The sequence below is a fragment of the Aegilops tauschii genome, chromosome 2 (assembly GCF_002575655.3).
Source record: "Aegilops tauschii subsp. strangulata cultivar AL8/78 chromosome 2, Aet v6.0, whole genome shotgun sequence".
Taxonomy (NCBI): domain Eukaryota; kingdom Viridiplantae; phylum Streptophyta; class Magnoliopsida; order Poales; family Poaceae; genus Aegilops; species Aegilops tauschii.
The window spans coordinates 9,050,485-9,073,978 of NC_053036.3; the positions used below are offsets into that span (position 1 = coordinate 9,050,485).

Genomic DNA, 23,494 nt, shown 5'->3' on the forward strand with positions numbered 1-23,494 from the left:
TTATTTAGTTCGCCAAAGTGCAGGGAGTTCGCCCAACAACATCATATGGGATAGGTACAATACAATTGCAACTTGAAATCAGTAAGACTACCATTGTCTTAGGATGATGCATGACCATGATCATTTGTTTGTACTTCAAATTACTACTTTCATTCTCTTCTTATTATTTACTTTTTTGTGTAATTGAATTTTTCTAGGTCTGGGTTAGATTAAATATCTTGGTGCTGATGATGTCATCGTAGGAAGAAGAATGTCAATAGGTTTGATAACCTGCATTTCCCACGTTGTTGTCCTAAAACACTTCTGTTTTTTTTGTAGGGTCTTCAACACTCATTTGAGAAAGCAAACATTTAGCAACTTCAATACTTCGTATCTCCGTATATTTGCGTAAGATCCTGTCATCCTGTTGGGGAAACAGATGGGTCCGGCAACGCGCGCCATTATATCTCTGCATTGATTCTTTTCACTTAAATCTTTCTAACCGCCCCTCCTTGCATATTGACATGTCCATTGGTATAAAAATTAGTGACATCGACTAATCAATAATAACATCAGATATTTCAGATAACAAGACATAAGTGAATGGGTGCAAGGAGAGGGAAAACAAGATCATTGACCAGATCAAGGGTCAATGATCTACAAGTCAGTACAAGTCATCTCAAACATCATGACATCAGTACAACAAGCGTAGTCCTGGATCCAAGAAATGGACTCGGATCTTGATACACATAATACTAAGAAGATGGCTAACTTGACAAAGATGACAGTTACGTTAAATGATGAATATTTGGTCTGCCTACATGAATATTTGGTTTGCCTACCTGATGGTTCAGAAGTTTTTCACTGGAAATAGGAATTCAGTTCTTCCATGTCTATATATTTGTAGAAATTACTATCATTCTACTTGAAAAATAGACGGGCGCAGCAACGCGCGCCATTCATTATCTATTATATATAATAGTAATAAAGTAGTTCCAACATTAATAGAATGTCAACCGCAAAAAATAAAATAAAATAGTAGAATGTAATATGTCAGAGTATAACACACAAGTATATCTCATTTTGTCACTATTTAAACAAGCGCCTTGCTACAGTGGATGCATAACACCTTGATTAGCGCAACACCTAGTTATGTCCAACAAGTAGCTCCATGCAAAACCGTTAGTTTCAGCCACGACATTCTGCCGAGCAGAGTATCGATGAGACCAAGAAGTGATGGTGGAATTAGATCCATGCACAAACCTCACGTCAGTTTTAGCCACAACATTATGCCAATCAGAGCATGCATGAGACCATGAAGTGATGCTGGAATTAATGGGCCCTTTTGGTCTTAGCACAACTGAATTCGGCACACATGAATTTCAGAGAATGAGAGTGGAGGTTGTGTAGAGTTTATTCTCACTCCGCCCATGAACAACGGTTTGCGCCATCTTATAAGGGGAGCTCTCATGCTCCCTTTGGATAACCATGCTACGTTACACCACCCATGGATTCATACAGCGCGTGTGCTCGCAAATATAGCCGCGACTTAGAGCTAGGCGTGTGTGGCGTAGAAAAATCAATATCATCATTCACTTTTTACGAGTAGTGATATTCTTTTTGGAGCATCATCTAGTAGGTAACAATAGACAAAGTCAAGCCGCCAACAAGTCAACCCTGAAACTGCAAATCATACATGAACATGGATTCCAAACACATGGAATTGTTTGGGTTTCAATGACGGGAATAAGTGAGGGAAACATGATTCTAAATGTAACATAACAGAGCACCCCAATCAGATGGTTTTCTAGCGGAATTTTACGAGTCTACATGCACATTCCAGAAACCACACAGATTAGATAATCGGGACAAGCCATCATGCTTCATGACAACCTCCTGCCGCCAGTGCAATTGAAAAACGGTGAGTTGGAGAACAGTGGATCTCTGCCAGGTGAACCTGCCTGGCTTGGAAATATGTGGTTTTCTTTTTTGGCAGGAGGTATATATTCAGGTCAGTGCGCTAGCTACCTAGTACTTCCTTTGTTTTTTTTTTGCGGGGCTAGTACTTCCTTTGTTTAAACTTATAGTACAAAGTTGAGACACTTATTTCGAGACGGAGAGAGTAGTACTCTCTCCGTTTTTATTTACTCTGCATATTAGAGTTGATTGAAGTCAAACTTCATAAAGTTTGACCAAGTTTATAGAAAAGAATATAAATATTTACGATATCAAATCTATATGATGCGAAAGTACATTCAATAATGAATCTAATGATATTGATTTGTTATCGTATATGTTAATATTTTTGTCTATAAACTTTGTCAAAGTTTATAAAGCTTGACTTTGACCAAATCTAATATGTGGAGTAAATAAAAACGGAGGGAGTAGCTAGGGCACGCAGTGGACGTGTGGCTCTGTCGTTGGATCTTTGTGCGTGCATAGGCAATCAGATTCTCATTTGATTGTGGATTTTGCCTACCAAATTCACCCTGCAAAGGAAAAAGTAGTCTTACTTCTTTGGCCACCTAGTACCGATCAATCTGGTCCATAGGATCTGCTGGTTGGACGGACTACATTTGCTCATCGTCCCTGTCATGAAATACCTCTTTTCTGAAGTGACCCCACGCACTAACCGTTGGTGTCACCTGGTCACACGTCCATGGTTCACCCTAGCTACCAGCAAGCTAGCGGACTGGCCGAATAGTTTTCGACGTCGACGGCGACTCCGCACTACGATATAGTGCGTAGAGTCGCATCAGCAGAATCATCAGGTAATGCCACGGCTGCATGTCGGACTGGAGAATGCTAGCCCGTGACAGCTGACGTTTGTGGCAACGTGACCGTGGGAAAATTTCACTGGGCGTGAAAGACAAAACTTTTTCGGCTAGGCAGCCAATTTTCCCGAAACCGTGTACCCCTCCCAACCCCTTCGTACGTCATGTTCCTGTCGCCACACCCATCCTCGTGGCACCCCGACCTGAAGTTCCATCCTCGAGCTATGCAGTAACGCTCGTTCTTCTACAAAATCGTCGCCACCCTACATCTTTCCAACCGCCGCCAGCTTCCCTCCATGCCACCTCACCATTCTCCCATCAGAGTTGTCGCCTCTACCTGGCCCCGGAACCACCACCAAGATCCTCGGCATCCCTTGATGTCATTGTTGCATCTCTTAACTACTAGAAATAATTTGTCATCTCCATCCACACACTTTGTTAGCACCCCCCTACCACAAAGCAGTTGTTACCGCCCGAAGCACGACGTCGTTGTTATCCTCCTCTGGAGCACCCGTCATCGCGTCGTGCCTTTGTAATTCTGTACTGCTGCTCCGGCAGTTTTTTGGGCAATATATTCAGGTGGGGAGCTCCCCCCCTCCCCCCCCCCCCCCCCCCCCCCCGCGTGATTCTCAAAAAAAAAAAATTTAAAGTCCTCGCTGTGCTATCCTACCAGAGGACTCCATACACCTCTTCCTCGCCTGCCCCGTTGCCAACCGTGTTTGGCAACGACTTGGCATCCTACCTCAAGCAGAAGGCATCATCGACCTTTGGGACGCGCCGATTCCTCACCGTCTGCCACACAAGGCCTGGCCTCTTATTCTCATGTCTCTTCTCTGGAAGATATGGGCTGCGAGAAATGATATGTTGTTTAGGAACATTGATCAACGTTCTGTAATAACCCTCAGAGCCCTCATAGCTGACCTAGACCTTTGGTCACATTGTCTCATGGATACATGTGACAAGGAGGACGTCTCCTCGTGGCGGTCCTACCTCTCTGCACGCTGCGTCGTGCCTTTGTAATTTTGTACTGCTGCTCCGGCAGTTTTTTGGGCAATATATTCAGGTGGGGAGCTCCCCCCCCCCCCCCCCCCCCCCCCCCCTTGATTCTCAAAAAAAATGAAGCTACATCTTTTCTTTAAACGTTGAAGGTACATCTAGGCAAGGTCACTATTCTTCCCCGTTTTTCTTCAATCTATGCAACACTTATGAGAAAACATGTCTTTACCCTCTCTTCCATAAATATATAATACACATATTTGTGCGTATTTAGAAAGAAAAAATATGAATTAAAAAATATATCACACAAGACGAAAAAATGCTTAACACTTTCAACAGGATAAAACATGATGCCCCCGAGTTAAATGCACAGAACTACCACAATCATGTCACAATTAGCGGAAAACCACCACTTTACGATTTGTGACATTTCTCACCGAATCGAAATCCTGACAGTGGCAAAAAACACTAAGTAAAAGATGATCTCATTTTGACGTGGCCGATCCCGAGGCAGCAGGCAGCGGTGATGGCGCGATGTTAACGTCCGTTAACGCCATCATTTTTATCTCAGCTCGCGGAATGAGGCCGCTGGCCCGGGCCAGCATGTTCGCTCGTTTTCGTTTACGGGGCTTGTTCGTCAACTGGGCTGGTGCGTTCAGTCTGCTCAATTCAAAACCCAACCAAGAAGTCGTTCTATTCTTCTAAAAAAACAAATGATCGTCCGAGAGATTAATTACCACGTTCGGCTTCTCCTTCCAGAAAACCCCAGTTTCCACATTGCATTCATTCACTCTCCCCTCAGATAACCACTAGCCTCTCCATCCAACTTCCCTCTTCCACTGCCACCACAAGAAAATCTCCATCGCGCAATGGCGCTTGGCCTTGGATGGGACCAGGCTCTGCAGAAGATCTTCGATGGCGACATCACCAAGCTCTCCTATGCGTGGGAGGAGAGCATCTGGTACACCGGCGTTGAAATCCTGAAAAATCATACACGCACTGTGAGGGCATGCGCCAGGCATGAGGAGAGGTCATAAATGTGAGACCTCCACTGCCCACTCATCGAGAACTTGGTCTGGGCGACAAAGGAGGCCAGGGATTCCTCGGATCCATTCCAGCAGTCACGCTGGTACATGTACCAGAACTGCGACCAACTCGGCCTGGACTACGAGCTCGATAGGGTGGTGCCGGTGCTACCTGTCGCTCTGATGGAGATGGATCCGCCATAGATGGAGCAGAAGGTGGAGCCACCGTAGATGGTGCAGCAGGAGGTGGAGACAGGCCCTGTATCCTGGGGTCAGCCCGCCAATCACTCCGTCTTCTCAAGCTGCCACAAGAGTGAGTTTAGCGCAGCACCTAGGTCTTAGTTAGTTTCTGCAGCAAGATCTGAACCAATATATGGGTTCAGTTAGTTTCTAAACTTAATTGTGTCTGAAGAATTATGTGTGCTTTCTATCTGAATGGTGCTATGATATTTATCTATCTAGAGAACCCATTTATATATGAGATCTATCTATCTATCTATGTATCTATCTATCTATCTAAATGTTTGAGTCTCATGAAACTTTATAGTGTGTTTGCGTCTGAACAACCATGTGTGTTTGTGTCTGACGAAACTCCTTTATCTGAATATTGCAAGATAGTAATGTAAATAAATGTCAAACTTTGGTGCTCATATTATCTGAATATTGTAAGATAGTTATGTCTGATGAAACTTTGGTGGTCATATTATCTAAATGTCAAACTTTGGTGCTCTAGGTTTCAATGTAAAGAACAGGTGTAGACTTTCTTCAGTCAGCTTACCATGGATTATATGTGTGCTCTAGGTGTCAATGCAAAGATAAAATGTTATGAAACAGAGAATTCTTCTATTTTGTAGTGTCTCATAGTTTGATTGAATAAAGTCTGAACATTGCAAATCTGAGCATTGCAAGTCTGAATATTGCAAGTTGTCTCTCTCCTAGTTAGTTACACTTGTCTTTAATCAACACAATTCTGAAACCAGTTTGAACAGTAAATTGAGCATACATACTAACACTTCGCACCAGTCAAATCATTTAAAACCATGTACACTGACTCGGTCCTCTGTGGTCAACTTGTCCACTGCACCACTCAACCCAAACTCAACTCATGTACCCACTGCACAACACCCTGCAAATTTCAGAAGTGGCATTTAGTGTTAGTTGCATTGCACAAGAATAATTCAAATGCAAACTACATCTATCAATCAGTAGAGTAACTAACCCTAGAATAATTAATAATTTGATGGCACCCAGTTAGATGAGTACTCTAGTTAGATAGACTGAAACTCTATTTCAGAACCCTAAATTCAGTTAAACGGGACATGTTTCAGTTAGTTCAGAGTCCTAAAATTCAGTCAAAGGAAACATGGACATTTAGTTAATTTAGATTCCTAAATTTAGTACTTCAGTTCGTTCAGTCACAAACAGAAACAACAAGATTAAGTTAACCTAGTACCAACAACAAAATTTGCTAGAATTCCAGCAGACCCTAGTTTCCAAATTTGAAACCCTGAAATTCCAGCAATGCAATTTGCTAATACAAAGAGGCTGGCAACTCACCTAGGGGCTCGACCACCACCGTAAGGGCGCAGGCAACATCTGCCGCCGTCGACAGTGGCGATGGTGAAATACTCTGAAATGAATATGTTGTGGCCGCAACAATCTTCCTCATCACCGCAGGTACCCCCCGCCACACCGGCCAACCACGCTTCACGCTCTGTCCACCATGCCTTGTCCCCGCCACGCCCTCACCGATGGATCCCGAGCCGCCACCGCCGCCATGTCCGCGCGAGAGAGAGAGAAGAGGGAGGGGAGTGGCTGAGGGAGCACTCAGGTTGGGCCAACCCAGTCACTTCGGACAGAGCCGTTAATGGTTGTTAATGGCGTTGGGTTGGGCCAGCCCAGTCACTTCGGACAGAGCCGTCACCGCTGTCGGACCGTGAGGGATCAGCCACGTCAAAACGTGCTCAAAAAATGGCTCAGTGTTTTTTTGCCACCGTCAGAATTTCAAAAAATTAAAACTAGACCAGTAGATGGAGAAGTCCCTACAGATTTTTAATAAAGAAGCAGATGTGAGACCTGTGTAAGAACCGAGGTTCGAACCCACGCCGGCTAGGAGGCAACACTGCACTTAACCACTGAGCTAAGAGCTCATCCACGACCATCAGAATTTTGGTTCGATGTGAAATGTCACAAATTGTAAAGTAGTGGTTTTTTGCTAATCATGACATGAATGTGTAAGGTCTTATGTGAATAATTAATAAAGTGGCTGCATGCATCGTTCAGATGCAGAGGCCGGAGTTCCTCCTCCTTTTCTAAAAAAATGACATGAATGTGGTGGTTCTGTGCATTTAACTCGATGCCTTCACATTTGCGAGGGCCACCTTGCTAGTTTACCCGTTACTTAAAAAAGAACACTGCATTTTTTTGTCGCATTGTATCGATCAATTTGAACCGTCCAATATACTGTTTGGACGGGCTATATTTGCACATGTTCCTAGCATAAAAAAGGCCACGACTTTAACCTTTTGAACGCAAGGCCGTGCCTTGTCTGAAAGTGACTCCACGCACTACTAATGGGGGCAAAATTTCGTGTTTTGACCCTTTTCTGATATCTATTCGAGATCTGACCCTACTTTGAAATTTTTTCGAGATCTGACTCTTTTGCTACCGCCAGGGTCCATAGCGGTAGGGTGTAACAGCCTACCGCCACGGACCTTGACGGTAGGAAGCATCCCAGAATGGCGGTAGCATATACAACCCTACCGCCAAGGTGCTCGGCGGTAGGCACGAGTACGCACTGTGTTCAATACTTAGCAAAATTTCGTGGTAGGGCATGCAACCCTACCGCCAGGGACCTTGGCGGTAGGCAGTTATACCCTACCGCCATGGACCCTGACGATAGCAAAAGGGTCAGATCTCGAAAACTAGGGTCAAATTTCGAATAGGTATTGAAAAAGGGTCGAAACACGAAATTTAGCCACTAATGGGGAGTCGTTGCTGTTGATGTCAACGGAGAGCCTGTAGCGACACGTCGGGTCGGCATCTCTGAAAGAAGATTCCTTGCTAGTAGCTAGGTAGCCAGCGTACCAGCAGAAAGAGACGTCGACGGTGACTCCTTCCTTACTAGTGCGTGGTGAAGCCACGGCCATCGCACTCAAGAGGCGACAGCATGCACAACCCATGACGTTAGCTCGTGACACCTGACATCTGTGGCTGGCGCGCCTGAAAAACAGTCCGGGACGACCCTGCTCCGGCCGTCCTTAAATAGGCGCCCCACCGGACACACGGCCACTCACACAAGTCCGGTCGGTGAGCTCCTTTCTGCAGGTAGTCCGGCGAGCTCTTACAAACCGCAAGTCTCTCCCAGCACCGGCGGCAAGGCACGTCCCCATGGCGTCGTGGTCCACCGGCCTCTGCGGCTGCTTCCACGACGCTCGGCGGCTGTAAGCTTATAACTTCATCCCTCCCTCCCACCCTACTGATCAAGTAGAGAAACAGGACACTGCTATATATGGTGCTTGTGATGAGCAGCACAAAGTGGTTTTTCAAACACACACGTTGGTTCATTACGCGGCGGTAAATCTGGTTATCGACCGGTAACCGGACGTCCGGACCTCACTGCTAGTGCTACCCCACGGTAAAAGCAGATACCGAGCAAAACAATGTTTTCTTTTTTGCAAATTTTAAATTTAAATGCCAAACTTGTACTCCCTCCGTCCCATAATGCAAGATGTTTTTCCAAGCTATAGTAGTTCAAAATTTGAATTTAAACACTAGACCTGTAGTAGTAAGTAGTTCAAATATCGTAGCATCGATCTCTCATAATGTAAGATAAGTAGTCTTGGCGTAGTGGTAAGACCGTACCTTGCTGCAGGCTGCCTGACCTTCTTCTGCCCGTGCGTTGCCTTCGGGAGGATCGCCGAGATCGTCGATAAGGGGGCGACATGTGAGTTTTTAATTTCTATATCTTTTTAAATTTCTGTCTCTGCACTTGATAGTAGCCGAAGGAGGAGTAACTCACTACCTACTCACTTCCCAGCATGCTGTGCGAGCGGGACGCTGTACATGCTGCTGGCCATGACGACGGGGATAGGCACCAGCTTCTACTCCTGCTGCTACCGTGCCAAGCTGCGGGAGGAGCACGGGCTCGCGGAGAAGCCCTGCGGCGACTGCTGCGTCCACTTCTTCTGCGGCCTCTGCGGCCTCTCCCAGGAGTACCACGAGCTCAAGAACCGCGGCTTCGACATGAGCGCGGGATGGGAAGCCAATGCGGAGAGGATGGGGAAGACCGCCGCGCCCTATGTGAACTCCGGGATGACTCGTTAGTCGATCCAAATGCAGTGCACACTTCTATTCAAGTAGTCAACATGCAGCTTCTATTCTAGTCTTGTTTCTTGTGATCCCTGTAATATGTGTTAGTGAACCCTCAAAATCAAAATAAAAAGTGTGCAAGTGTGTTTTCCTATTGCAAGACGTTTTTCGTCTAGCCTGCCACCTCACACCATGTGGCATGTAGTTTATGTGCAACTTATAACAAGATGTATTATCATAACTTTGTGTGGAATAATAGACACATACTCCCGGCCGGTAATGAGTGAAATCATGTTACTGTATCCGTGAATGCTAGCTTAAGTCTTCAATGCAGTTAATGGGTGTTGTGACCGCATATTTGTATAGACGACTTGACTTGGACATTGACATGAAAGCCTCTGAAGGATTGAAAATTGTGGATCTTGTCGGATGCGTAAGACCGGCTAACTGAATAAAGACCCATTCTAAGCTTAAAAGCGAGGAAGTTTTGGGACCCAAAGTTCCATATTTGAGCGCCATAGGTGCAAAAATGTATGTTGTGAATTGCACCAGGCCCAACAGTGTGTTCACGGTAAATCTGCCAGCCAAGTATAGTGTGGACCCAACTCGAAGACAACTCGTGCGACCTGACAAGGGGTTTTCTCAAGTGGTGTTTTGACGAGGCAACAAGTGCAACTAGATGTATGCATGCAATGCACTGTTTTCCCCATCCCTTTTCTTATATTGGGTTTTCGTATGGCGTTTTCAACAAGGCATGTGGGTTTGAAAGTAAACGCCGGGGGAGGGGGTTAAAAAAAATTAACCGTTGCATGTTACTCAACCAATTTCTATGAGTGAGAGAAACATTAATTAGCGTCATTATTAGTATGTCATGAAACCTTTGCAACATATCGAAAGGTTAAATATAGGCTTATCACTAAAATGCCCATGGTGGGCTAGGCTATAAAAAGCCATGAGATGGAGAGTTTTTATAAGTTGAATTGAGTTCACAAGAGAAGACAATGAAAAGAGCATACAATAAAGAGCTTACACGTTTCCCTCCATACATATTGGGTTCCTTGATGGTGCGCCTATTGAACGTTCTATTCAAAGAGGAAATCAGCCATTATAATTGGAACAGCCGTCTTGTTCCTCAACCGGCAACCAGCTAGCGAGTGCTTCTGTTCACTGCAAAGAGACTACAATAGTATCACAAAAAGCTACAAAGACAACAACAACACCATGACATGGATGAGCACCGGCTTACTCACCGGTCGTTAAGAAACCAGGAACATTACCATATTTTCTTTTGATTAAAGCCTAGCTAGCCACAGGCAATAAGCTTTGTTCCCTAAATTGACGACATCTTCACAGTTGAGCATTGATTCTTGGCAGAATTCTAATGAAATTATGAAAGTGGTAAAAGACTGAGAGTGGTCAGGAAACTAGGAGATAAGTACCTTACCGTTAAGGTTCCAACAATATTCGACAAAGAAAAAATTTGTCATGGTAGTAATTTTGCTATCATAAACTAATGTTTTATATGAGTTAAGATAGTAATTTTGCTATCAATAATTATCATGGTAGACCTCCTACCTGAAAACCAAGAAAAATAATGGCAGGGTGGGAACGACCTCTTGTTCCCCACCGGCCACCAGCTAGCGAGTACCTCTTTTCACCATTAAAAGACTGGCAAAGTATTGCGAAATGCACTCAAAGACAGCGGCAGCACCGTGAGATGGATGAGCACCAGCATACTCGCCGCTCGTTAAAGCAAATAGAATCGGTAGTATATTCTCTTGTGCTTAAAGCCTAGCTAGCCGCAGGCAATAAGCTTTGTTCCCTAGGTGGGCTCAATCAATTCCTTTGACAAATGGCAATGCCTGTGCCATCTTCCTAGTTGAGTATCGATTCTTCTTATCTTGTTGGTGACCTGTTGTCATGGTTCCAAAATTATAGAACAATATATGCAATGGAAGAAGTACAGAAATCATGTGCCTCCAGGTCGAAGTTAAATCCAACTGGATGGCCCGGTGCTAGGCTGACGGTCAAGGTATTTTTTTTCTTAATTCTGATTCCAGGTTTTTTTGGGAATGGTCGGAACATCTGGTTTGAGAAAAATCTCAGGAATTCTGGATTTTTTTGTTCAATTTTTTCAAATGGATTTTAAAATCAAAAATATGTAGGATTAAAATATATTATTTTTAGCACATTGTGCACACCAACTACTTTCTGGTCTAATGGGCAGTATGCCTCGTTACCATCAAGAGGCCATAACTTTGACTCATGCCACCGCACCATGACCAATACTTTTTTTTAGTAAGCCTGAATAACGAAAAGAAAACTGTTGTTGAAATGGTTCTGGGCTAATGGGCAGTACCCACGATAACCATCAGGATGTTGCGAGTTTGGCTCCAAGCCATCGCACGGTGACCAATATTTTTTGGACTGTGATATTTGGCACACGTGTGCCATATAAGCAAAACTGCCACACCTCCACTTCTTTCATTTTAAAGTACCACACGATCCCTCGTCCTTTGACCTCGCCTCCTCCCAAACGACCTCGCAGGCTCGCCCGAGAAACCTGCTTCTCCCGCACATTTCGGGCGCCCACCCCCGAGAAAACTGCCACTTCTTCACGTCTACCACATGATTTCTCCTCAGGACAAAGTTACCATGGTATTCGTATGCAAGTTATCAAGCCTATGTTGCATAACTTACCGTGCTATTTACATAGAACGTACCAGGTATCTATGCTTCAACAACTACATCCCTTCAAAGTTACCACTGTGTTTTGTACACAAGTTATATATAAGGTCTTCGATGTGTAAAATACCGTGGTACTTACACATAAGTTATCAGGGTATATGTACATCAACCTCCCCCCGGTCAAAGTTATCATGAGGGATTGTACATGAGTTACCGGGTCTACAGTTCGTATATTATCATGGTACTTGCACCTAAAAACCTGGGTGTGTTTCGATAGCTTTTTCCATAGGTAAAAAAATTACCACAATGTTTTTGCGTAACTTATCACACCTATAGCACGTGTGCCCCTCATGACACTAAACATTATGTGACTTTCCCGTGGCACGCCATGTGTTGTGTTCATCCAAGAGGCCCACGCGCGAGGCGAGTGTATGTTTTTAACAACTTAGTTTCCTTTGGTAAAAAAGTTACCATCATGTTTATATTGCAAGTTATCGGTTATGCGGTGCTTATATTATCATGTTATTTACACAAAAAATATTGGGGATGTTTTGAACAACTTTTTCCCGGGACAAAAAGTTATCATGGTGATTCTAGGTAACCTATCAAGCCCGTAGTGCTTAAAATATCATGCTATTTACACAAGATTTATTAGGGGTATGTTTGAGCAAATCCCCCCCCCCCCCTCCACGGGTCAAAAACATATCATGGTGTTTAGTTATCGCAGTGCATATGTTTTCATGCTATTTACACATAAAAATGCCAGGGGAGGGAGGTATACTACCGTGCTATTTACACAGAAGATACCGGAGTATCTTTTCAGGAAAAAAATTCCCTACGGTCAAAGTTACCATGGTGTTTGTACCTCAGTTATCAGATGTGCGCTCCGTATATTACCATCTATTTACACATAAATTATCGGGTATCTTTTCACATTTGTCTTCACCAATGGTTAAAGTTACCACGATGTTTGTATCTAAATTATCAGGTCTATGGCGTGAATGTTATCGTGCTATTTACAGAAATTACCGGGGGGCGGGTTCAACAAATTTATTCCAATGATCAAAGTTACCACGAACATGTCAAAAACAGTATTTCCCTTAGCTTGCTCAATAATGAGTGTCATAGGTGAGGTGGTTAGCTCCCTTTGTTGTTTACCTGCAGACTAGAGATCAAATCCTAGCCCAAGCATTATTTTTGCCGAAAATCGGGAAGGCGCGTGGGCCATAATTGACGATTACGAAAATTAGGAAGGCACGAGCGGGTGTGCCCGATAAAATCGGGGAGGAGGGCGAGCGGGAAAGGAAAAAAATCAGGGGAGGACGTGCGGGAAAGGAAGGAGACCGGAGGCGTGCGGCAAAGGAAAGAAATCGGGAGAGTGTGGCAGTTTCGCAATCTGCCACACGGTTGCCATATACATATTTCGATATTTTTTAGCAAGCCTGGATAAGGCACAAAAACATGTTGTTCAAATGATTCTGGTCTAGTGTGCAGTACGATTCATAAACCATCAGGAGGTCGCGAATTCAACTCCATGCCACTGCACCGCGGACAATAATTTGCTTCTGGTCTAATGAGCAATAAGCCTGGTAAACATCAAGAGGTCACGAGTTTGACTCCATGCCACTACACCACAAGCAATAATTTTTTTAGGTCATGTTGTTTTTAGTCATTTTTTTCAATCTTGTTAGGGTTTGTGTCCTACTCAGGAAGGCGAGACGGCGGCGGCTCCCTGAAGATGGAATAAAGGTCTCCCTGCTGAGTCCCCGTTCCGGCGGTGCGGCTAGCATCGTTGGTGGGCGTGTGGAGGTGTGTCTCCGGCAGATCTATCTTTGGTGGATTTGCTCGGATCTCGTCGTTGTTCGTCCACGTTCGTGTGTCTTCGGTTTGGATCCTTCCGATCTACTTTATTTTTCATCGACGGCGGTTGCTGTTCTGGGATGCTGGTCCTATGGGGCCTTAGCACGACGACTTCCCGACTGTCTACTACAACAAGTTGTGCCCGGCTCCAGCGATGGAGGGGCGATGACGGCGGCGCGCCTTCGGCTCGCTTCGGTGCTTGTAGTCGTCGCTAGGTGGTCTACGGATCTGAATGTAATTTTTATTTCTGGTGTTCGTTATACTACCATGATTGAAGATGAATAGATTGGTAGTTTTTCCGGAAAAAAAATGGGGCAGTATGCCTGGTTAACATTAGCAGCTCACGAGTTCGACTCCATGCCACCGCATCGCTATAAATATCTTTTTTATAAGCCTGGTAAACATCAGGAGGTCACGAGTTAATATTTTTTAGTAAGCTCGAATAATGGAATAAGGCAAAAAACTAGGAGGTCACGAGTTCGACTCCATGTCACCGCACCGCTACCAACATCTTTTTATGAGCTTGGTAAACACCAGAAAGTCGCGGGTTAATTTTTTTTTGTAAGGCTGAATAAGGCAAAAAAAATACCTGTTGTTGAAACTGGGACTCGAACCTCCTGATAGGTACACGCCCTACCACTAGGCCAAGTGCATGGTCGCTGTATGACATTTATACGCAGCCTATTTGACCATTACTCGGATTGTTCAAATTCAAATATTTCAAATGGTTTTCATTTTTGTCGGTTACTGGAAATCCTGATAGGAAAAAACACCCTGTTGCCAGGTACTCATGGAGTTGTAGTGGACTTGCTTTCGTCTAGTAACGATATGATGATCTGTCTGAAAATACTGTAGCTAGCAACGACATGTGGCCGGCTGCCTAGCCAGAGATTCCAGACATTTGAGGTTCTCCATCGACCACTAAAGCTCCCCACTATCCAAGGAAAATATTCCCTCGGCAAAACGACAACAGTTCACACAAATGCAAATGACTATGTCAAGTGTAATCTACGAAGCATATTGCTTCTAAAATTTTCTATCCTCGTGAACTCCAGAAGAGTGGGAAAGTGAAGCTCTTGCAAACTAAATCATGTGATAATCATGCTCACCCGTGCCTGGACATCACTATAGATAGGTCTTTCCGTTAGATTATAGATGGGACCCATATAAACAACAATCCCTGTTTAATCTCTAAGGCCCATGTAGGTGTATGACAAGTGGAGGAAAGTTTAGTACCACCTCATTAGTTGATGAGAGTTGAGACCCTTTTATAAGGGTTGCTTTTTCACTTGCCATTGAGAGCTTAGGAAGAGCCGTTGCTCATGCGGGCTCAGGCCCGAGCCCAAGGGGGTGCGACCTGTGCGCCCGCACAGGGCCCCCCGTTTTCAAGGGCCCAAAATTTTTATGCACATGTACTACTCCTCTGTATAGATGGGCCTTTTAAGTGATTTAGTCTTCGATATGGGCCTCTGTAGCCTGTGTCTGGCCCGCGTGAAGAAGCCACGATCTGGCCATCCCTCGATTCGATCTAGACGAGCGAAGCGACGAGGGGTTCCTTCCTCTCTTCGTCTGGCGCTGGCGGCCATTGCTCGATGTTGGCGCCGCCTCCTCCCGGCGCCGATCTTCTTCTACCTCGAGCTGCCTCGCACAGCTTTCTCTTATCTTTTCTATGGTTTCTCTAAGAACACATGTCAAGGGGACATACACACGCACACGCACCTCACCTGGAGACTACTAGCTTTGCTTATATCTCCCGGTGAGAGCACAGGCGCTGCATCTTTTTTCTCAGCCCTCACAGCCTCCATTTCATTGACTGAGAGCAGTATATATATACAGGACTCAAGCACCTTGTGCCATGCACTCATATCCATGCGCCACCAACACACGGCCAAGAGCCACCGGCTTGGACTCATTCCACAAACTACACTGACTCATCCATGCACTAACTAACTAACCGAGTCACCTGACTAGCTAGTACCGTACTGAACGTCACCTAACGTGGTTTACTCTAACACTCGACGCGGTAGGTTAGGGCTATCGTGCAGTCCTCTTTCCTTGGTGTTGAATCCATGGTCGAGCGGTTCAGTAATCGTACTTCAGTTTCAATCCAACCTGGTAGATCCTTTTCAAGAGTCAGGAGATGGGACACAGGAGGGCGGGACCGACCAAAGAACAGCCGGCAGGGAGGACCTGATTCATCTGAACTCTGAAGGCAAGGAAAGTTCATGCCATCTTTCGATCTCCGAATTTTAAGCGTCTTCGCGTCAATAACCGGTGATCCTGTGATCCCTTTACTTTGAGTTTTTCTTTACGCCCGCTATTTAGTCATACTAAAATCTTGAAGTTGATTATATTCTTCTCATCTATTAGGCGTTTAGTATTGCAAGATAGGGCCCATTTTAGAGGTTTGCACGGGGCCTCCGATTTTGCCGGCTCGGCCCTGTGCGGGCTCCATCTCCGCAACCCTCCTGCACACGTTTCGTGAATGAGCCGAGACGAGTCGTCATCTACAATTCCAATTAATTTGGATTAATTATGCGTCACTAATGGATGTGCAACCCTAGACATCATCTACTATTTCAAGCGTTGTGCTGCCGGACGGCGATCCCATTCCATCGACCGCGTGTACGGCCGGACGGGAGAGCAGGCCTTCGGAACCCACTAGTACAAAACAGGGCTTTCGTCACAGGGCAATATTCACATTAGTCCCGGTTCAGTCACGAACCGGGACTAACGTGAGCATTGGTCCCGGTTCGTGCGGCTAAGGCATTAGTCCTGGTTCACCTGGGCCCTTTAGTCCCGGTTGGTGACACGAACCGGGACTAAAGGGTGCGATGCCCATTAGTACCGCTTGGTGGCACCAACCGGTACTAATGGGCTTTGAGGCATTAGTACCGGTTCATGGCACGAACCGGTACCGGGAAGTTAGATGATTGGGAATGATGAGGGGTGATTAGAGATTAGAGGATAAATTGAGCAGTGATGAGGGGTGGTGATTAGAGATTAGAGGTTAAAATAATTCAGAAATTTGAAAATCAAAAAAAAAAATCGCAAATTTTTTTTCAAAAAAAATATCATAAAATTTCCTTTAGTCCCGGTTGGTGTTACCAACCGGGACTAAAGGTGGAGCTCCAGGCTGCGTCCACGTGGAAGAACCGGGACTAAAGGGGGGAAGCATTAGTAACGACCCTTTAATCCCGGTTCAAAAACCGAGACTAAAGGCCCTTACCAACCGGGACAAAAGCCCCCTTTTTTCTACTAGTGACCCCATCCTTTAAGATCCTGCACCGCGAGCAGGGTGATAAGGTTTTTGGGGAGTGTCTCGGCGCGACTACTCCCGGTTCATTCTCGTTTTCATCCTCGGCATCAACTACTTCCCCGACACCGACGCCATGGTTGATATGACGCTGCCAAAAAGAAGGCTGCGGACGAAACTATAGCCAATGCCGCTATCACGGCCTTTGTCTGGCTGACTGGACGGTATGATTCGTTCATCTCCTTTTTACTTATTCATGTGCTAGCCAGATGTGTTGTGTTCATAGATGTCTTGATTCTATGCTTTGTCCAGGCTCACATGCTTAGATTTTGGTATGAACTTCATACCGCTGTGCCATGTTCATGATTTACTTAAGGATTAAATTAATCGCTAATGCGCTAACTTTTCAACCAACCCAAAATTCTTATTTTAGGCACTTTCCGATTCAAGGCTTTGCTGCAACATTGAAACCGGTCCCGTTTACAAGGACACATAAGAAATAAAAAATATGAATATGGGTGGAAGGATGTGAAGTCAGAGAAACCAATCTTACTTTATTATTATTAGGTAGGTATAGATATAGATTTGATAAGGTAGACGCGAACTTTGACTTTGGTCAAAACTAATATTATTCTTAAATAAAAATGGAGGGAGTACCACATTCTTTGGTCATCTAGTATCGATCAATCTGAACCATCGAATCTGCCAGTTGGACGGGCAATATTTGCACACGTCCCTACTGTAAAAGGCCGTGACTTTTAACCTTTTGAACGTAAGGCCGTGACTTTGTGTGAAAGTGACTCCACGCACTAATTCGGAGTCGTTTGCTGTTGATGTCAACCGATTGCCCGTAGATGCACGAGGATCCACTCACGGAGCCACACGTCCGGCCGGCATCTCTGAAAAAAGGTCCCTTGCTACTGTACTAGCTAGCCAGCGCACCGACCGAATTATTTCCAGCACAAAAGAGACATCGCCGGCGACTCCCCTTGCTAGTGCTTGGAGTCACTTCAGGTAAAGCCGCGGCCGTCGTCCTCAGGAGCCGACAGCACACACAACCTAGGACAACTGACGTCTGTGGCGCCCGTGAGAAACGGGCCGGAGTGAATAACCCGGCTCCGGCGGCCGTCCATAAATACACGCCCCACCGCACACACGGCCCATCACACACACATGCCCGCACAAGTCCGGCGAGCTTCTTTCTGGTAGTCCGGCGAGCTCCCACAACCGCAAGTCTCGCGGCGCGGGTGGTCTTAGCTGTCCCATGGCCAGCCGCAACGTTAACGGCGCGTCGTGGTCCACTGGCCTCTGGGACTGCTGCGACGACGTCGGTGGCTGTAAGCTTAGCTTCGTCCCTCCTCCTCTGTCTGTCCAACAAGAGCAACACTGCTACTGTGTATACCTGTGATGAATAACGCTGCATATATATAGCGTCGAACGTGTTGGCATTCTTTTATCTACATTTAGTTTGCTCAACATTAAGACACGCTCTGAAATAAATCAAGAAGGATGCCCGTCGATGAAACTAGAAAAATAATTGCTCGCAGTTTTTACATGGTCCCTTTTACCTTCTCTTTGCATTTGAGAGGTAAGAGTATGTAATAGTTCTGAGCATCAGACTAAGTGGTGTGTCTGAATAACTCCTACTTTGTTACCTCCCGTATGAAAAAAGAACTTTCTCGTATATAATAGATCTGTGTTGTGAATTTCACAGAGTAGCGGGTTTGAGTAATTCTTACCTTCTTAACTCTCATGTGAAAAGAAGAGATAAGAGAAACCACTGTTAAAATTGCTCAAAAAGGGACACGGATTTGGTGAACATGGGTGCGCGCGTACCCTTTATGAATAGTAAATTTGAAAAAATGCTAGAAAAAATCAAAAAGATCTGAATTTATTTTTGTAATATACATAGCAAACCGGTATACTCGCATATGAAGTTTCACGAAGAAATCACATCCGTGGTAATCTAGGCAAAAATGACAAAATCGAAACTATATTAAAAAAACACTGTTTAATGAATAGTATGGTCGAATTTGTATTTTCTTCACTAGGAATACCGTGGGTGTCAATACATCATGAAACTTCACACATGAGTAGAATGATCTACTAAGTTTTATACTGCGAAGTTTCAGAAATTTTAAATTTTTCTAGTATTTTTTATGAATTTACTATTCACGTGGGTGCGCGCGCACCCATGTTCACCTTTGTATTTTCGCTCAAAAAGGGACTAGAAACATATTGCTAAAGAAACTAGAAACCATTTGTCATGACCGGCCTGCGTGTCCTGCATGCAGGCTTCCTCACCTGGTGCTTCCCGTGCATCACCTTTGGGAGGATCGCCGAGATCGTCGACGAGGGGGAGATACGTGAGTTTTCTTTCTGTCTCTCTATTAGTACTAATTAATTTTACTATTGTTCTTCTGTGATAACTACTACTAATTACTCCCTCCGTCCTATAATGTAAGACGCTTTTTGACATTACTGTCAAAAAGCATCTTAAATTATGGGAGGAAGGGAGTAATTAATAACTGAGTGATCCTGTGCTGTTGATGTGCATGCATGAATGGTGGCCGGCTGCGATGATCGCTCATCAGCATGCTGTGCGAGCGGGTCCTTGTACGTGCTGCTGTGCATGACCACGGGGTTGGGCATGGGACTCTACTCCTGCTTCTACCGGTACAAGCTGCGGAAGGCGTACGAGCTTGCGGAGAAGCCCTGCGCCGACTGTTGCGTCCACTTCTTCTGCGGGGCCTGCGCCCTCTGCCAGGAGTACCGCGAGCTCAAGAACCGGGGCTTCCACATGCACTTGGGATGGCAAGCCAACGTCGAGAGGATGGGGAAGGGGACGACCGTCGCGCCCCAAGTGGACCCCGGGATGACTCGTTAATCACTTATATGATTCCAGTACGTCTGTTGATCGGTTGAGTCGATCGATAGTGTGTGCTTTCTCATGTAATAAGTCGTTTCTCTTTCTCTGTACGCCCCCTACCACCACCACCACCACCACCGTGTGTCGGTCGTATCCATGTGTAACTTTCAACGGCATGTATCGTATCACATGTGTGTATGCAAGAACTGAAGAAGCAGACACCCACTACTGTAAAAAAGATGTATCATTATTGGCGAGCAGAAATCGATCAGCATCGACTTGTATTACTCATATATCGTCATATCGACATTACTATATCGATATATCAGCCTACTCTTCTTTACTGCAAGAAACAAAGTCCTCAATGGCATCTCGTCAGACTTGTATTACTCATATATCGCGTAGCCAAAACTTTGTTAGTCACTTCCTGGCCGATTTTTGTAGCTTAGAAGCTGGAACGGCGGTCTGGATCTGTTCTGGTCCAGCCATTACAGATTGTAATCTTGATGAAGTTTGGGTAACATAAGTTTTGCTCACAAAAATAAAAAGGGATCAACATCGATGGCTTTTTTGCCTTGTTAGCATGGAAACATAGGTGATGATTGACCGCCATCATTGAGAGACATAGCTATAGACCGGTGGGCATGTCAACATCTAGCTTTTGCTCCAGTCTTGTTTCTTGTGAATCCATGTATGTGTTTGTGTGCTTTCCTAGTGCAAGTCGTTATCCGTCCAGCCGGACACCTGCCACCATGTGTCAATAAGACATGTACTATCATAACTTTGTGTAGAAGAACAAAGACCGCGGTACATACTCCCAGGTAATGAGTGGAATCATGTCCAGACCATGAGACATACTCCTCGGTAATGAGTGGGATCATGTTCCAGCATCTATGTGGAAGCCAGCTTAACTGTTCAAATGCAGTTAATGGTGTTGTGCCCACGCATTTGTATGGGCCACTTGAAAATTGTGGATCTTGTAGGATGCTTACGACCAGCTAACTGGAATTTCTCGTGAAGAGAGGTTACACAAATTAGGATGCTCGCCCTTGCGTAATTACTCCCTCCTTTCCGGTTTATAGGGCTCAATTTAAAAATCTCACCAACCAAGATAGATGGTGAGTGGTGGAATTTTTTTTGTAGTTTGCAAAAGCACCCAATCAATGCTCTTGTTTTCGTCAAAAAATTATGTTTACCAATGCATTAATTGCAATGCATGCATGCATAAAGTACATGCATCGGTCAATTTTCTCTTAATGCTTGCATGCAATGATTTAATGTACCTTGAAATCTCAACATGTGATGAGGAATAACCAAATTGAGCCTTATAAAATGGAAAATCTAAATTTTGAGATAAGCCCTATAAACCGGAAAGGAGGGAATACTTAGATATCTCATCATGGAGCCGTATAATACCAGTCTATATCGAGGATCTAGCAATGAAAAAGGCATAAATAAAGTTAGTTATTACCTTAAGATATGGTTTCAAATGGAAGTCTTGGGTAAGATCAAGCTATGCTTAGGCTTACAACTTGAGAACCTTCGGCGAGGAGATCTAAATCACCAATCTGAATAGTTAAGATCCCTTAACATGGATAAAGATCCATTCAAACCATGAAAGGACAATGTGCCCAAGTTCCATATTTCAGCTCCATAGGGGCAAAAATGTACCTTGAGTATTGCACTAGGCCTCCATTGGTTCCTGGTAAACCTGCTAGCCAATTATAGTGTGGACCCAACTCAAAGGCATAGGGTTGGCATCAAAACTATCTTCAAATACCTCCAAGATACTGATGATTTTGGACTTTTTACAAGAAGAACCAAGACTTGACTATGATGGAGTAGACATACACTGACCATATGTATGATCCCCATAATGCTAGAACTCAGACTACATTACACAGATGTTGACTATATGTATCATCCCCATAATGCTAGATCAGAATGGATTTTTGACACTCTGTAGTGGTACACAATTTGTTGTTGTTCATGTAAATAGACCTTGCTAGCTACATCTACTAGCCACCCAGAGAAAGATGCTTTATAGAAGCCTCAGATGCATGTTTTGTCTCGGACAGATAACTAACCACATCAAGAAGTCATGTGGAATCTACGATGATAATGTCATTTGTGTTAGAAAAATTCAAATGGATATGTAGTCAAGAATAATCTCACTGAGTAAATAGCTCCTAAATTTTTCTTCCACACTCTTGAGCTTTAGAAGAGTGGGGAAGTAAAGATTTCGCAAACTAAATCATATGATAATATTGCTGGTCTTTTCACAAAGTCTCTACCAGCATCCAGTTTTCAAAGATGTGTTCATGGAATTGGTAGGAGGAATCTTAGAGAGTTGCAAGGTTCAGGGGGAGTGAACACCAGATGTATTTCATGATACTAAAGATCGTTGGTCCATTAGAAAAATTACAATGCAGAAGACTAGACCATGCACTCTTCCTAAGCGAGTTTTCCCAAGGGGTTTTCTCAAGTAGGTTTTTGAGGAGCCAACAAGTGCAAATAGATATATGCATGCAATGCACTCTTTTTCCCATCCATTTTCTTACGTTGGTTTTCGGGGGCAATTTTCAATGAGACAAGTGCATTTGAAAGTAAACACCGGGCCACTACCGGAACATGGCTCTACCCCGACGGCCAATACTATGCCGACGGCCCCCGTCGGCCTAGTCCAGGATATGCCGACAGCCGGATCCAGGCCGTCGGCATACAAAGGCCGTCGGGCTATCACGAGATAAGCCGACAGCCCCCGTCGGCACAGATGAGCCGTCGGCTGAGGCCAGCCTACGCCTACAGCGGTCGTCGGCATACATGCGCCGTCGGCATAGTTGCGGGCCCGGCGGCCCCGCTCGTGACGTGCGGCTAACGGCATCCGATCTATGCCGACGGCTGAGACGGGCGGCCATCGGCATAGATGTGCGTGCCACGTCATCGATCTGAGGCGCACCGACCATCATCTATGCCGACGGCCGCCGTCGGCATAGATGCCACGTCATCGATCCGCGGTGCACCGTCCATCTGCCCCTGGCCTCAGCGCCGTCGGCATAGTTTTTTTCATTTCATATAGATTTTTTATGTTTTTTACGTATTATTATTTGATTAACTTACATGTAGCATGTGTTAATATAAGCATAAATACCTTACTTTTCGATTCTATACGGAGGGGTGTGACCCCCCTCACGGACGGCGCCGCCGCCGGCCGACACCTGGAGGGGGAAACAGCCGCATCGGGTCTATACGGAGGGGACGTTGCTCCCAAGTGTTTATATGGGATGACCTACCACAACCGGGTGGTGTGGTGGCATGCCTGAAGAGGCGGCACACGTCTCCGGGGTGTGGGCCCCCTCACGGACGGCGCCGCCGCCGGCACCTGGAGGGGGGAAACGGCCGCGTCGGGTCTACACGGACGGGATCTTGCTGTGGGTTTGGCCAGGATGTTGCTCTCAAGTGTTCCTATGGGCTGACCTAACACAACCGGGTGGAGAGGTCCACTGGTTAAAGCCCGTCCATGGAAAGTCAAAGGGCTAGATCTCGTGGTCAACCGCTACAGGGTTAGGCGGGACGGGATCCCTTGGGGGGGGGTAGCAATGCCACTGGAGCATCGCACCGGGCCCTCATACATGCGGGGTGGTGTGGTGGCATGTCTGAAGAGGCGGCACGCGTCTCCGGGGTGTGGCCCCCCTCACGGACGGCGCCGCCGCCGGCACCTGGAGGGGGAAAACGG

The 23,494-nt window shown here is 45.4% G+C and overlaps 2 protein-coding genes across 2 annotated transcripts; both read left to right on the forward strand.

Moving 5' to 3' along the window:
* The first annotated feature begins 5,005 nt into the window (after positions 1 to 5,005).
* On the forward strand, positions 5,006 to 9,343 carry LOC109785318 (cell number regulator 2). Its single transcript, XM_040397529.2, has 3 exons — positions 5,006 to 5,087; positions 8,649 to 8,720; positions 8,814 to 9,343. The coding sequence occupies exons 1-3, from the start codon at positions 5,006 to 5,008 to the stop codon at positions 9,098 to 9,100; spliced, it is 441 nt and encodes a 146-aa protein (XP_040253463.1). The 3' UTR covers positions 9,101 to 9,343.
* Positions 9,344 to 17,976: 8,633 nt separating this feature from the next.
* On the forward strand, positions 17,977 to 20,049 carry LOC109785317 (cell number regulator 2). The gene is made up of 3 exons (XM_020343914.4): positions 17,977 to 18,226; positions 19,184 to 19,255; positions 19,484 to 20,049. Exons 1-3 carry the CDS (start codon positions 18,154 to 18,156, stop codon positions 19,774 to 19,776), a joined length of 438 nt encoding a protein of 145 aa, XP_020199503.1. The 5' UTR covers positions 17,977 to 18,153; the 3' UTR covers positions 19,777 to 20,049.
* The last annotated feature ends 3,445 nt before the right edge of the window (positions 20,050 to 23,494 follow it).

Coding starts and splice junctions, on each gene's coding strand:
- LOC109785318 (XM_040397529.2), top strand. CDS start 5,006: ATGGTGCAGCAGGAGGTGGAGACAGGCCCTGTATCCTGGGGTCAGCCC. Junction 5,088..8,648: donor CTTCTCAAGCTGCCACAAGA/GTGAGTTTAGCG, acceptor ACCTTGCTGCAG/GCTGCCTGACCTTCTTCTGC. Junction 8,721..8,813: donor CGTCGATAAGGGGGCGACAT/GTGAGTTTTTAA, acceptor CTCACTTCCCAG/CATGCTGTGCGAGCGGGACG.
- LOC109785317 (XM_020343914.4), top strand. CDS start 18,154: ATGGCCAGCCGCAACGTTAACGGCGCGTCGTGGTCCACTGGCCTCTGG. Junction 18,227..19,183: donor CTGCGACGACGTCGGTGGCT/GTAAGCTTAGCT, acceptor TCCTGCATGCAG/GCTTCCTCACCTGGTGCTTC. Junction 19,256..19,483: donor CGTCGACGAGGGGGAGATAC/GTGAGTTTTCTT, acceptor ATCGCTCATCAG/CATGCTGTGCGAGCGGGTCC.